The sequence below is a fragment of the Martes martes genome (genome assembly GCF_963455335.1).
Source record: "Martes martes genome assembly, chromosome: 5".
NCBI classification, from domain to species: domain Eukaryota; kingdom Metazoa; phylum Chordata; class Mammalia; order Carnivora; family Mustelidae; genus Martes; species Martes martes.
This window is the reverse complement of record NC_137892.1, coordinates 160,259,344-160,274,097: the sequence shown is the minus strand read 5'-3', so window position 1 is coordinate 160,274,097 and position 14,754 is coordinate 160,259,344. Positions and strand designations below refer to the sequence as shown.

At 49.3% G+C, this 14,754-nt stretch overlaps 1 protein-coding gene across 2 annotated transcripts in view; it reads left to right on the top strand.

Annotated features, from left to right (window-relative positions):
* Window positions 1-1,544: 1,544 nt before the first annotated feature.
* ADCY2 (adenylate cyclase 2) overlaps window positions 1,545-14,754 on the top strand; it is a gene marked incomplete at its 5' end in the record, with an annotated part of 400,073 nt that continues 386,863 nt past the window's right edge. For both annotated transcript variants that reach the window (XM_080803421.1, XM_080803420.1), the window contains one exon: window positions 1,545-1,763. In XM_080803421.1, the coding sequence (XP_080659547.1) occupies window positions 1,545-1,763 (219 nt within the window). The remainder of the gene's footprint in view (window positions 1,764-14,754) is intronic.

The following is a 14,754-nucleotide window of genomic DNA, read 5'->3' as shown; positions in this document are numbered from 1 at the left end:
AGGAGAGCCGGGGCGGGCAGCGGGGCAGTTCGGGAAGGTTTCTGAGGTTGGCGGTGCCAGGTATGGTCTACTGGAGGGGACCACGGGTGCTTAGGGACGAGCCCCCGGGCTGTGTGCTGGCGGCGTGAGAGAGGAGGGTCGCCTTGCCTCGGGTTCCTTAGGCTTTGAGAGGAAGTGGCTTTTGCGGGTCTTTGCGCGGGACAACACTAGAATAGGAGGAAACCCTCCTTCAGGGCGAGGGCCAGAGGTCGTGACTCTCAGGTGTGTGGGGAAGGGACACCGTCCTTGCCCGCGTCTGCCCCCACGTGGCTCCAGCGCGATCTCTGGCGCCTCCCAAGGTGGTTGTCCCCAAGGAGGGGGCGATCTCCGAGCGGACCCCGCCCGCGCCAGCACCCAGCAACCCGGGCGCGCCCTCGCTGCCATCCCCGCCAGGCAGAAGGGGCTCGGCGGGGACCGTGCGGGCTAGAGGGCGCCCCCTGAACCTCCATTAAGCACCTTGGCCCACTGGACACCCCAAAGTGTGACAAGCTGACCGTGTCGGGTGCAAGTGAAGCTGCCGACCCAAGGACGTGGCGGGGTACAGCACTCAGACATCCCCGCCTCGCTCCTCCATTGCGCATTTGGGGCACTTCTCGGCTAAGCGGACTCCCGGCGCCCCAGCGCCTCTCCGCCCCCCGCCCGCCGCTGGGAAGTCCCCTGCCCTCAGTGGGAGTGGGGAGGAGCGGGGGCACCCCACCCGCGCCGCGCCGAGAGCAGGAGGGGGGGAAACCCCTACCCGCTAAGGGGGGAGGGGAGGAGAACCCCTCCTCGGCGCTCCCAGATGGTGAAAAGGAGGAAGTTCCTGCTGTCCTCTGGGTAGGGGGGACTAGAGCGGGGGAGGTCTCCTTCCTCAGCGCGCCGAGCTAGCGCAGGGGAGTGCGGGTGCACCCCCTCCCGCAGCCCTTGGGAGGCCGCGGCCCCCCTCCCGCCGCGCTCCGAGCTCGTGGAGAGGAGGTTAGGCGCCCCCGCAGCCTCGGAGCGAGGTGGGACATGTGTGCGTTGCGGGGGGGCAGGCAGTGGGAACCCCAGGCCGCGCTCCGCCAGTGGCGTGGAGGTGGGCCACGCCGAGGCTGAGCGTGGGAGGGCGGAAGGAGGGGACGTCCGGGCTGGGGCGCTGCCGGCTCGCCCCCCCGCCCCCTGCTCCCCGCACTCCTCCCCTCCGCGGCCGCGGGCCGCCCCCAGCGCGCGGCCGGGCCGTCGGGGGGCGGCGGCGGTGGGCGGAGGCCCGGCTGCGCGCCGCGCGGTGGGGGAGAGGCGGGCCGAGGGCCCCGGTCGCACCCGCCCCCTCCCGCGCGCCGGCGGCAGCGGCGGCGCCGGGAGCAGCCCCTGAGGCCGCCGCCCGGCCCCCGCCCGCGCGTCAGCGCGCCCAGCCCGGGGCGCCGAGCTCCGCCCGCGCCGCAGGCCCCTGCGCGCAGCTCCGAGCGCGGCAGCCCGGCCGGCCGAGGCGGCGCGGGGGTGGGACGCGGGCGGCGCAGCCCCGGCCGGGCGCCCCGCGAGCCGGCCCGATGTGGCGGGAGGCGATGCGGCGCCGCCGCTACCTGCGGGACCGCGCCGAGGCGGCGGCGGCGGCGGCGGGCGGCGGCGACGGGCTGCAGCGGTCCCGGGACTGGCTCTACGAGTCCTACTACTGCATGAGCCAGCAGCACCCGCTCATCGTCTTCCTGCTGCTCATCGTCATGGGCGCCTGCCTCGCCCTGCTCGCCGTCTTCTTCGCGCTCCGGCTGGTGAGTGGCCTCCCCGCGGGACCTGCCCCGCGCCTCCCCGGCCCCGACACCACAGGGACCCAGCCCGGCGAGCCGCGTCCCGCCGGGGCGGCCCCTCGGCCCGCAGCTCCCGGCCTTCCCTGCCCGCCCGCGGCCGGCCCGGCTCGCCCGGGCTGCGGGCGAGAGAAAAGTTTCCCTGGAAGGTTCTGCCCAAAATAAAGTTGCCGGGCTGTTCCCCAGGTGGACGGCCGGGGCGTGTGGCTGCCCCGGCCCCGCGCACCCGCTGGCCGAACCCGCCGCGCCGTCCTCCCGGCGCCGCTGCCCGCAGCATCTGCCCCGGGAGCGCCCAGTCGGCTGCTTCTCGAGGTCCCTGCACGGCCCGGAGCGGGCGGTTTAGCTTAGATGGCTCGGCAACTCCGAAGCCTGCCTTGGGGAAGTGGTTCATGGCGAGGGAAATGGGAAAAAAAAAAAAAAGAAAATGAAAAAAGAAAAAAAAAAGGATATTATTATACACCTTCGCCTTGCAACCCGTGTGTCTTTCTTGCCATACACAGAAGGAGATGGGGTGTTGACCTGTTGTGAGCCCCCATCTGAGGGTAGCAAGCGCCGAGGGACCCCTGATTTCCCGTTTCTAGAGAGGTAGTTAATCGTGTTTGCTGTTTTGTGCGGGCTATTAAAGTGGCTTTCATCACTGGGAGACTAATGCAACTCAACAGCTGATGCCAGTTTTGCCAATTGATATTTTTCGAGCAGGAATCCTTGGCTCGTTCCCTGGAGCAGAGAGGGAAAATCTGTAGGTGGCGGTAAACTTCCTGTTACCGATCATTTTGGTTGTGCGGTTCAAACTTTTGCACTGCCTGTGATGATGATTATGTATGCGCAGCCTGTGCCAGGCGTCGTTTCTTCTCCAGTGAGGTATTTTTGGTCATCGGTTGATCTGGGGATGTCTCTACTGAATGATACATATTTTTTAAGCTTAGACTATAAGCATGCACCTATAGTCGTGTCCACCGAGCAAAGAAGTGGTTGTCGCGTTGTGTTTCACCGAGTCTGGCGAATAGCTGTCCTTCGTGTTTGGCAGTTTGTTTCTGATATCCTGAGCCAGATGGTGCTCAATTATTATGCATGGGAAAACTTGTTATCATCATAGGGTTCTTTAAAAAGTAAAAAGTTCCCCCCCACACTACTCAAGAAGTGCTGTGTTCAGATGGCGTCCAGTGAGAATAAAGAGTAGAATGTAGGAGTTGAGGATGCCACAGACCTCGAGCTGGTTCTTACACGTGGTTTATAGGCTTTACCTATAAAGCAGAGAGCACCCCTGGATCCCGTTTCCTGGGTGTGAGTTCAAGGCAGTCCTCACACCCTTGTAATTAGCCTCGAATGCTCCCTGGAATGGCATCTTGATCTCCCACCACTTTTAAGACTGGAAGCTCGGTCTCTAAAAGCGTCTCTTTTTCATTTCTGTGCTTGCAGGGAAGAAAACATGCCAGTTTTCCCCTGGAAATCTGTTCTCCCAGGACATTGCTGCTTGTGATTCTGTTGAATCTGTAATTCAAACCCTTCTGGCTTGTTCTCTTCCAAATGGAAAAGGAAGAGCAGGTGATGGCCTATTTATAGCACCGTTAATATATTTAAAGAGAGGGCGAAGTTCGCATCTCCCAGACATACACCACTTTGTTTTCTGTGATATAGATCTCTAACTTCTTCAGCTGTGCTGATGGCGATGTTCTCGAAGAGGTCTGTCTGGGGTTCCGAGTACTCCAGCCAGAGCACCCTTCTCTGAGTTGTTTCGAGCTTTGGATTTGTCTGTCTTTATACAATTCTTTTATGTTCCGCTTCACGTGGTGCCAAGTGCTGAGTGGTATCCTTGTAAAAGTTTATCCAGACCTCTTTACTTTTCCTTGAGAAATCAGCCTTTCCCACACTGTCCTGGCAACCAGCTAGACTGTTTCAGGCACTGGGGAGGCACTCACCGAGGCGTGGCTGCAGCCCAGGATGATGGCCAGAGGCAACAGAATGGACTCTTACTTGCTGTACATGGTCCACAGACTGACCGCTGGGTCAATCTTTTGAGGTGAAGAGCTATGCAGAAATGTTCCAGAATCGGGGAGTGTGACTGGGGCTGGTGGAGAGTCTCCTTTCAGGTGGGACCTGGGATTGCAGGGCCCAGTGGGAGGTTGAGAACCCTTGGAAGCAATGGGCACTATCCTCGGATACTGGATGTTGGGAAGGACTGGGATAGTTCTGAGCTCTGGACAGCTCATTTCTCTCTTGCTTTTAGTAATATCATAAACAGCAGTTCCACTTTCCAAAAAATACTCTCCGTTCACACAAAGATGGGATATTGAAAGACGGGATGGTGTGCACAGGTAGAGCTGTGTTCTCACTGAGTGGGGTGAGTTCATGTCTCAGACCGACCAGAGCTGGGCTACCTCTGAAAGATGGAAATAGTCACTTGGGGCCAGGCCAGGGTTCCACCTTCGAGCACTTTACTAGAATAGCTGGGCTCTGATGTAATTCAGGAGCTCGGCGGATCTATTTTTGCTGCCTGAAATCTTGGACAGATTTCTTCTTTCCCATGAATCTGCCTGATTTTGGTTTCTAATAGACTTCACCAGTTCTTATAGTAGAAAAAGTCTGGCAATCTTAACGCTCATCCGTCCTGTCCTAGGACATTTGGATCACAAAATGGTCTCGGCATCGTCCAAGTACATAGTGATGTTTTACTGTATGTAATTGCCTTTGTATGAAGTGCTTTGATATAGCTGTTCAAAAAGAAGGCAGTAACTTTTGTCTTGACTTAATGTCTCCCTAATTGACATTATTCACAAACCCATTTCCCTTCATTTCTACTTAGGATGAGTCCATGAATCTGTATCGATTAGTCTTGAAGTTAAAGTAGTTCTTGAAGTATTTTTATTATAGTATCAAAATAAATTCCGAATTGAAACTTCATCTCGTTTAAGTGTTTTCTACATAAAAAGCTATTAAGTAGGTTTTTGTTTTTTGGTGTTTTGTTTTTTTTTTAGCTCTTTGATAGCTTTAACCCCATATTTGTCAGGAAATATCTAGACATGAAATAAACAGGACACCTGATAGGATGTCTTGAATTTTAACATTTTGTTTAATAACATGAAAAATATTTTCTGTTGCTTTTCATGGACATTTTAATGATAGTACAAGGCATGGTAGGCAAAAAAGACTTGACACCTGGCATCATAAACTTGGAACTAATGAGACCAGACTTTAAGTTCTAAGTCTTTATGAGGTCACTTCATCTTTCAGGACTGATTCTCATTACTAAATGCATGGAAACCATCCATCAGAATTAAATCCTGTCTCATTTATTATGTCCAAAATCAGCATGCTTTTCTCAAAATTAGTCTGCCATTGTTAGGAAGTTGACATGAATTTTTCAGTTCATCAAAATACAAGCTGCCTCCAACCAGATTTGTTTTAGCTAAAATTCATGATTAGAAATAGTTAATATTTCAACCGGAATGGAAAACTTTTACTCTCATAAATTTTAAATAGTCAGATATTGCAATAAAATAGATTTTTTTTTTGCTGGAGTATGATATTGAAATCTATAGAAGCATATGTACTTTGATTAAATATGTAACATGCATGATTTGAACTGAGAATATGATCTCCTTTCTTGCTTTTACATGATTTGGTGAGCTAGGTCTTTCAAACAATAACCATAAGTGCTTGTCATTCCAAATCGATTTTCCAGCATTGGGTGTTTTTTCTAGGAACAGATATATCAGTGTTTCTTTTAGTTATACATGGAAAAAGAATTTTAATCCTTCCAAAACAAACAAACCCAGCCATTGTACAGGGAAATCGGTTTTATCATTCCAGACAATATTTCAGCGCCCCCAGTGGGTGGAAGGACATCAGTAGGGACAAACTCCATCCTTCGCCCTTTTCTTGGCGGGTGAAGGCTGGAGAAGGCCGCTGAATGTTCTGGGATCTCCTCTAAGGAGCAGGAAATTCTGTGCATACTTCCTCTAGTCTCATGATTCTGGGGATGCGTGGGAAATAGTGCATGTTCTTAGGAATGGGAATAGAGGTAGCCAAAGATACACCTTCTTGCGGATTTCTGTGCATGCAGGAAAATCTTACGTGGCAGGTGTTTGTAATTGCAACCAGTAATTCACAAGTCATTTTGGTTATGATTTAACTGTTGTTTAAACAAAAGATAAGGGAAAAACTGTAATTTTCTGAAGGAAAGGTGGTTGCCATTTAGAGGGCTAACAAGAAAGGCTCTGGGAGCCTCCTTGGGATCCTAAAATGCATAATTAAATCTCTGCACGGTACCTAGTCTTCTCCCCTTAAAAAGGCAGAGAGGGTAATGGTTGAGGGCGTCTATCTCCATTGACCCTTTGGCTTTGTCCCTTTCCCTCTCTGTGATCTTTGGCAAATTGTTCAACTCTCTGTGCCTCTGTTTCCTTGTGCGTAAAATAGAATGGTACCTGCCTTCTTAGGAGATGGCCCAAATCAGTCCACGTGAAGCACTTAGAGTTATGCCTGGCGTGGAACGTACCCCCAGGAGCTGCCGTCCCTAGCAGGTCTTTTGTTGTTGCATTTTTATCATTGCTGTGAAGGAACGTGTCACACAGCCTTCAAGCTGGGAGGGCGCTCATTCTAGATGAGGACACCGAGACCCAGAGAAGTGAGGTCCTTTCTTCAAGGTCTCCCAGATACAGTGCTCTGGCCGGATGCAGGGCGCTTGGGTTTTCATTGGGAGCTGTACTGGACATGGGTGCAGATCTGGAATTCCCAGCCTCCGTCCTGGCAGGATAGCAGTTTCCCTGTTGGGAGTTCATCCTGATGTGAATGTCCTCAACCGTCATTCTGTGTGATGGCGCTACGCGTCACTGCTCTTCTCCTTTCACGTTAAAACGAATCTTGGTAGAGATGCTTCCTGACGATGAGCTCAGTGAGGTGGCTGTCATTTATTTTCATTATGCTGAATATTCCCAGTGTCTTTCCCATTAACCGGAGCATTTGTCTGTGGCCATGCTTTTGATGTCTGAGAAGTCACTGGCATAAATCCTGTGGCGCGTAAAATCATTCCCGATTGATCGATGTGTGAAATCTACGGATTCTTCCTGATATTTTTAAGTCACTCTATTTGAGAGGTAATAATACTGTTAGCGCTGATCTGTTACTCTGTTAAAGGTGTTTGATGGCGGGATTAATCACTCTGATATGTTTGATCAGTAATGGCTAGTGGTAGAGTTTACATGGGGTGTCTGTGAATGATCCGCTCGTCCTTTCTGGAACTCGATATTGGCATCAGCAGACACCGTTGATTGGACTTCCCTCCCTCTCCTTCGCTGCCATTTACCGAGCGCCTCCTGGGGGCAGTTCTGGGACTGGTGTCCCCCTGGGTAGCCCTCCAGCCGGAAGTGGCTCATCTCGGATGCACTGATGTCATCCTTCCCTTCCTGTTTCCCTCCCCAGGATAATCTGTGAGCCTGGACGCCAGGGGCTGAGAGCACCTGCCTCTGACCCCCTCGAGCTCCCCAGCGTCCGCGTGGCGGCCCTCCCCAGAGACCTCTTCCTCCCTGAGTGCTTACTCAGCTTCTCCGTCTTGAGCTTCAACAGTCTCGCCTTTGCTGCACGTTCCCACCCATGTGGGTTTCTGCCTCTGACTCCCGCAAGTGCTAGAACGCTGTGACATCATCTCACCACCGCTTTACCGTCGTCTGACATCCAGAATAGTCTTGAGAGCCTGCCTTCTCTCCTCCACTAGCTGTTAGTTCTTTCCAGGCAGAACCCGAGAGCCCCCCATCTTGACGAGGCACTAGCCGTGGCCGAGGCGCGTGGCGAGTGGATGTGTAATTTTTTTTTTTTTTTTAATTTATTTGGGAGAGACTGAGTGAGAGAGACAGAGCGAGCATCAGCCAGGGAAGACGCAGAGGGAGGAAGAAGCAGACTCCCCGCTGAGTAGGGAGCCTGATGCGGGGCTCGATCCCGGGACTCCAGGATCATGACCTGAGCCGAAGGCAGACGCTTAACTGACTGAGCCACCCAGGTGCCCCTGGATGTGTAATTTATGGGGTGGGTCCAGTTTCCTGCGCAGCTGCTGTTGCCATCGCGCAGCCTATGGGTTCCCAGCACAAAACTCTGCTGATGGACCTGGATCGGGGTCTACTCTGGCACATAGTGTGTGTTCCTGACAGATGAATTTACCTGCCGCAGGCTCAGATGCTTCATCCATGAGACAGTACGAGGAGCACAGGCAGGCTTGGGAGCTCTGGGGGTGTTGAGAAGGTTGGATCCTTTGAACATTTAGCACGGTGCCAGGCGCACATGCACGCAAAGCCAGCGTAGGTCACCGTTGTCGGTATCTTTGTACCACAGACGGTTTTCCTTGTCGAGGTCTCCTTAGATGTAGTTCTGGCTGAAAACCACATGAAGACTAGGATTCTTAAATCTGGGTATGAAGGAGCATGGCATGTGTTTCTAACAATCTGATAAACATTGTGCATAAACTTTGAATTACTAACCATAGATGGAGAAGCATAGTTTAATTAAAAGTCACAATTTGAGACAAGTTTTTTTTTTTTTTTTTAATTTTCTAGGGCTAAAATTCATGCCACATGGATCTATTGCCCTCGTGTTTCTCAATTTTGTTAGCTTTGGGTAATGGTATATAAAATTACCAAGAGTGATTAGATATTTGCAATGTGATTTCTTGGTTTTAAACCAGGAAATTGACACACCCCTAGGAATTCTGGCTTGCAACCACCAGGTGCATTTAGGAGGAGAGAAAAGGATTGTTGGGTCAGCTCAGGTGTTTTGTATTTTGACTAAATTGAGGGGTGGATAATGTTGCTTCTCTGCCCTCTTTGTATAAGGATATGATTAAAAAAAAAAATCACAAGGAAGGGAAAGATGAGATGTTCTGAAAAAAGCTTCACGAGTCTAGCCATTGCTGGCAGCACTGTAAATAATTTTTTGTTGTTGTTGTTCCTACCTTTTACTTGGGCTTATACTTCTGACCCTAGAAGCCATACTCAGGTGAAGCAATAATGGGAACCATCACCTGAGAAACCATTGTGAGCAAACGCCAACTAGTTTTCTGACTTTGCCCAGGTCTCTGGAACAATGGTGTGGTCCAAGATAGAATTAGAATACAGACCTAGGTCGATGCTCTCATGGAAGATACATAAGGCCCCTTGTATCTTAGAATCGAACCACATCACGTTTAAAAAACTTGGTGCTAGAAATGGGAATTGTCAATTATTAACACAATTAAAACATATTGGATGAATAATTTAATTTATTGTATTTGAAACGTACAGACATAAAGTACAATAGCTTCTTTTTAGAACAGTGAAAGTCCTGGGATTTCTCAAGACGGTCATTGCCTGAGAGAATCCTATGAATGAATCAAATCTCTGTGGTCACCACCTGCAGGAGGTTGCTGGTGGGGGAGGTCGTGGATCAGCGCTTTTGGGACGGGGCTTTGACCGCAGAGGTCTCCTACCCGTTCCCGTAATGTCCTTTACTGCCCCGCAGATGTGGTGATGTTAGGACACTGCAGCTACAAAAAGCCAGAGCTCCAAGGCTCTGCCTCTTATTTCTACGTTCCCACCCCCCAAGACCGAATTATCCTTGTGTGTGTTTTAAATGTCTGTATTATTATTTTGTAAAGCTATGTAAAAAATAAGGGGCACAGTAAGGTTTCAAGCTGCTAACGATTTGCGGACATTATAAAGGAAACATTTCAGACTAGTTCACTACTAGAACCGATAATGATGTTACATATTCAGAGAATAAAGGAATCAGGTGAATACTAATGAAAGAGGTAAGAGTTTCAGACGTACGGTGGATCAGATGTCTAATCCTTTCCCGTCATCCGCTTGCAGTTAAGTCAAACATTCAACAGCCACGTTCATCAGAATTGAACGTTAGGTACACAGAATGGGATTTGACCAGTTTGATTGTTCTTTGATTTTTAAGCAGGATTCTCATCAGTCTCTCTCTGGATTCCTTATTTATTTATGTTAAAATAAACACCCATGAGCCCAGTCCAAACTAGAATATGTCCAGTAACGTAGTTTAGTCTGTATGTCGTCTCCTATCCCGTTCCCTTGCCTGCCTCAGAAGCGTCCTTCGTGTTGCGCTTTTTGTGGTCATTCTGTTGGTTTTCTTGTTGTTCATTTTATCATATAGATACATGCATATGCACATACAAATACTTATTATATATAATATATGCTGTATATATTACTGTACGTATATGGTGTGAGGTAGTGATGGGACCATTTGCATTTTTCTCCTTAAGGTGAATGAATTTCTATTAACCTCATTAACTATTTCCCCACATCTGTCATATGTCAAATTTCCATATATGAGTGATTTGTTATGTGTTCTCTCTTTTGTTCCGTTGGTTAATTTTTGTTTGTTTGTTTGTTTTTATCCCTGAGTATTGCATGTACACACACACACACACCCCCCTCTATAATTACTAAAGCTTTATAACCCGTCTTTAGATTAAGCAGGGCAAGTAACATTCAACTCCCTCAAATGTTTCTTGGTTACTCTTAACCTTTTATCTTCTCTATAAACTTTATAGTCATCTTTTGTCAACCTCCACGGGAAAAACTCAATTGGGATTTTGTTAGTGTCCTATTGAATCTATTGATTCATTGATTAGAATTGATATTTTATGACGCTAAATTTTTCTGCCCATGAACAATGGAGCATCTCCCTATTCATCTGTGTGCTTTAGTGAAGTTTTACAGTTTATATATGTCATTCTGCAACTTGCTATCTTATTCTTTTTATAAGTGAAATGTACATTCAGGTTTCCTGTGTAGATAATCATATCACCTGAAGTAACGAGAGTTTTATTTTCTTTTTCCTAGTACAAAGACTGTATTGTTATATTATATTGTTGTGTGGGCTACGAACTCTAAAATTATATTGACAGAATTGGTGATCGTGGGTATCCTTGCCTTCTTCCTAATTTTAAAGAGAGTCTCTTCATAGTTTATTTAGGATAATATTGGTTTTGTAGATCTCCTTTGAGATTTCCTTTTGATACATTTTACACAAAAAGTTTAAATGCGATTGGGTGCTGAATTTACTAAATTGAAGTGATTGTATATGCTTTTTAAGTTGTTTTTTAATCCTTCAAGGTAATGAATGATAATTATAGATTTTTTAATATTTAACAATTTTTATGTTCCTGAGGCAAACCGCATTTTCATGACATCTCTTATAAAATTTTGGATGTGATGTGCTAACATTTCGATTAAGGGTTTTGCAAATACATTTTTTTGTGAAGTGAGTTTGGAATATTCTTTAATCAAACTATCATTTTTTAAAAAATATTTTATTTATTTATTTGACACAGAGAGAGATCACAAGTAGGCAGAGAGGCAGCAGAGAGATAGAGGGGGAAGTAGGCTCCCCGCCGAGTGGAGAGCCTGATGCGGGGCTTGATCCCAGGACCCTGAGATCATGACCCAAGCTGAAGGCAGAGGCTTTAACCCACTGAGCCACCCAGGCGCCCCAAACTATCATTTTTTAAAAAAGTTTTGATAGTCTTATAAAATAGATCAGGAAGCATGTCTTCTTTTTCAGTTTTCTGTAAGAGTTTAAGAGTTTTTGGCACATTGGAAAGAGTTGATAGAATTTGCCTGGGCAACTACTTGGGCTTCTTGCTTTCTTTGTAAGGAGATTTAAAACTTCCATTTCAGTATTGTTGATATTAAACGGATTGTTCAGTATTTCTAATTCTATTTCTTGAGTCAGTTTCAATAAGACATTTCTAGGAATTTTTGCTTCTCATCCAAATTGTCAAATTTAATGGTATGCATTGATAATACTGTTCTCATTTACATATATTCTGTCTTTGGTTTTTATTTATAACATTGTCGCTTTCTTTTTTACCTTTCGTAATCTCCTCGTACATCTGCTCTGTTTTCACCTTCCCGAGAGCCGCGCCTTGTCCTCGCTGGTCCCCCGACGACGGACGACACAGGTGGCGCTGAGTCTCCAGACAGACAGTCCCTGGCCCCGGGGGCTGAGAACTGATTCTTCGTTAGACCCAGACTCTTGCCCTGGAAATCGTCCCCTCGTCTGCTGCTCTCTCTGACCTCTGAACCTTCCCTTGTTGATCACGCCCTTGAACCCATCTGGGAATCTTCCCCACCTGGGGACTGAGCAGTGGTCTCGGCCCTTTGCCTGTCAGAGACGGAGAACCCAGAACTTCCTTGAAGCCCAGAGCAGTCGTAGCGCAGGCTGGTACTTCTGGAAACACACGTCTCTCCAGGGGCTCAGCTTCTCAGCTGTGTAATTTCAGGCGTCTGCGTCCTGGCGTCTGTCAGGGGCCATCGTTGTCCTTTCCAAGACGCACTTGCTAGATTTGCGGTTCCTCTGCCTCCTCACCCCGTTTCTCTCCCTCCCACCCGCCTCGCCCTTTCTCAGCCGGCACCTGCCCAGACCCTGAGTGACACACTCTCTGGTCCTCCTTTCCATGTGGCATTCTGTCCAGTTGAGGGGATTTCCTGGCACCATACTCTTCCCGGGGCTGTTCTCCGAGACCCGTCCGTCTGTCCGTCCGTCCGTCCGCGTCTCAGCAGTGGGCGTGGTCTCCCCACGAGGCGGAGTGTCCCTCCTCTCTCACCCGAGAACACAGGCTGAATCATTTCCCTCTCACCGCCTCACAGAGCCCTACCGTTCTGGACTGTGTTGCTTCGGCTTCATTCCTTCTTCTAAGCAGGAGGAGGTTTTTCTCCTTTTCTGATCTCGTGTGTGTGCTGTGCTACGTGAACACGTGCGGCCAACAGCAGGGAACACACACTGGTCGCATTTTGTTCAATGACCTCGTCCGGAGTAGCGGTCTACACACATTGGCCAGGGACAAGATCGGACACGCTGCCTGTTTTTTTCTCATGACGCTTTATTCAATATAGCCTGGCCATCATTTCCATATGATCTGTGGCCGTGTCTCTGTGGCTGGACTGTGGCTGTGACTGAAACCATGTGACCGAAATTAAGCCTCAAATACCGACGACCTAGCTCCTTACAAACACAGTTCACTGAGCCCTGCTCTAGACTTAGAATTCTGGTAGGGCGTCTTTTGCCTTCCAAGAGGAATGAGAAACCCGTGTTGGGCCTTTGCTAACTGGATTGCCATTTCTCAGTCTCTGGTGACAGTGTCCTTGCCTGTCCCGCCGGCTGGCCGCTGTCAAAGCCGTCCACATTAGGTTTTGTCAGAGTAGCATCCTATGTCATGGACCAACTTTTTTGTTATCAGTGAAGATGTTATAGGTTTTGACGGGCTTACAAACCCCAAATTTGGCCCAACACGCCAGAGGATTATTTCTTGTGCACACGTCCTGGCCAGGAGGGAGCTTCTGCTCAACTCAGTTCCCTCGAGAGCTGCGACTGCAGGTGTCTTTCTCACGACAAGCGCTTTTGTTGCTCATCGTGCCACAGAAAGGGATGTGCGATGTGGCCTCACATGGGCATTTCCATGGCCCCGGCCAGGAGGCACACCCGGAATTCTGCTCGTGTTTCATTGGCCAAAGCACGGTTACTTGGAACTTCTGGGGAGGTCAGAAAGTGCTTCCCAGAAGGAACCTGGACGGAGGAAATAGGGGGTATTTCCGAAGCTCTCTGACCATCCCACCCTCCTCCTGCTTTCTCTGGGCGTCTTTTGTCGTTGTCCTTTGTGTTTGTTTTGTTGTTGTAGTTTCTGAAGGCAGATATACAGAGTTCCTTCACTTCTAGCCTGCTTGTTTCATTGGAAAGCTGGGCGCCCGATGGGAGCATTAGGGATCAGCAGAGCGGTGCAGGGAGAGCTGAGGACCTGAGCACCTGCATCCGCCCGAGAAGGCCTCCCGGGGGTGGGGGGGTTCCTGAGAACGGTTACCCTTGCGTGGCACCCACCTGTGTGAGCCCGTAGCCAAATGCCTGGTGAGGGGCCAGGTCTGGGCTGCACACAGATCCCTGGAGAGTCAGGGCAGGCTGGGGTTCCCAGGCTCTTCCTCGTGTATCTGCGACCATCTGTGACCAGCAGGCTACCCTTCCTGGGGCTGCTTTGCTTCCACCTCCCACATCTCAGGGAGCAGCTCCTGATGCCAGCCCCTGTCTAGGAGCATCCAGGGAAGGGGGATGCTGGGAAGTAGCTTTAATCAATTTGACAACTGAAGGATCCAATGTAGTCGACCGCTTGTTTCCTGGGCACCGTGTACACCGCTGGGAACTCTGTTTTACTGCTGGATAAAGAAGGCGGCACGAGCACACGTCCACCTAACGTGATGCAGCTCTTCTCCGTACAACTGAAAACAGGCCAGCCGTCTCCCTAAAAGAGGATGCGGAGGGCCACTTTGTCCACTTTAGTGACGTTCGTTTCTCATCTGTCTAAGGACTGTGTCCTTTAAACATCCTTTTTCTTCCAGACTTGAGTATAGAAGCTATTCATACACTATTGGTGCATCTCATGGTATAGCAGAGGCAGCAGAAGAAAAATCATTACATAATATGCACACACACGTATACACACACACACACACATGCACATGCAAATACATTCATACCAGCCCAAGGAAGAAATAGTCATGGCTCCTGCCATGTTCTCCAGCTGATCCCAAGGAGGTGGCTCGTTTTCTAACATCCTCCTACCGCCCATCCCGTATTCGCTTTGCCCTGTGCAAGCACCTGATCTGGTCCCACTTCCTTGGCAGGTGGGGCGACATAAACAGTTGCTTCACCTGGTACTTTGCATGTAGACTGTACTTGTTAGACATGTCCGTGAACTTTTATCACTGGATATGGGAGCAAACGAGAAAGCCTACAATCTGCATTCTGTCATCCTCTTCCCTTCCCTGCCCGCATCGTGCATGAGCAGCCCAGTGTTTCTTGGTAGTGTCCATCAGTCACCCGGCCGTACTAAAAGCTCTTCTCTACCCACTGGTTCAGTGACATTAGTCGCTTAGAGTGGCCAGATAGCAATCTCTGTGTCCAATTTAATGGAAAC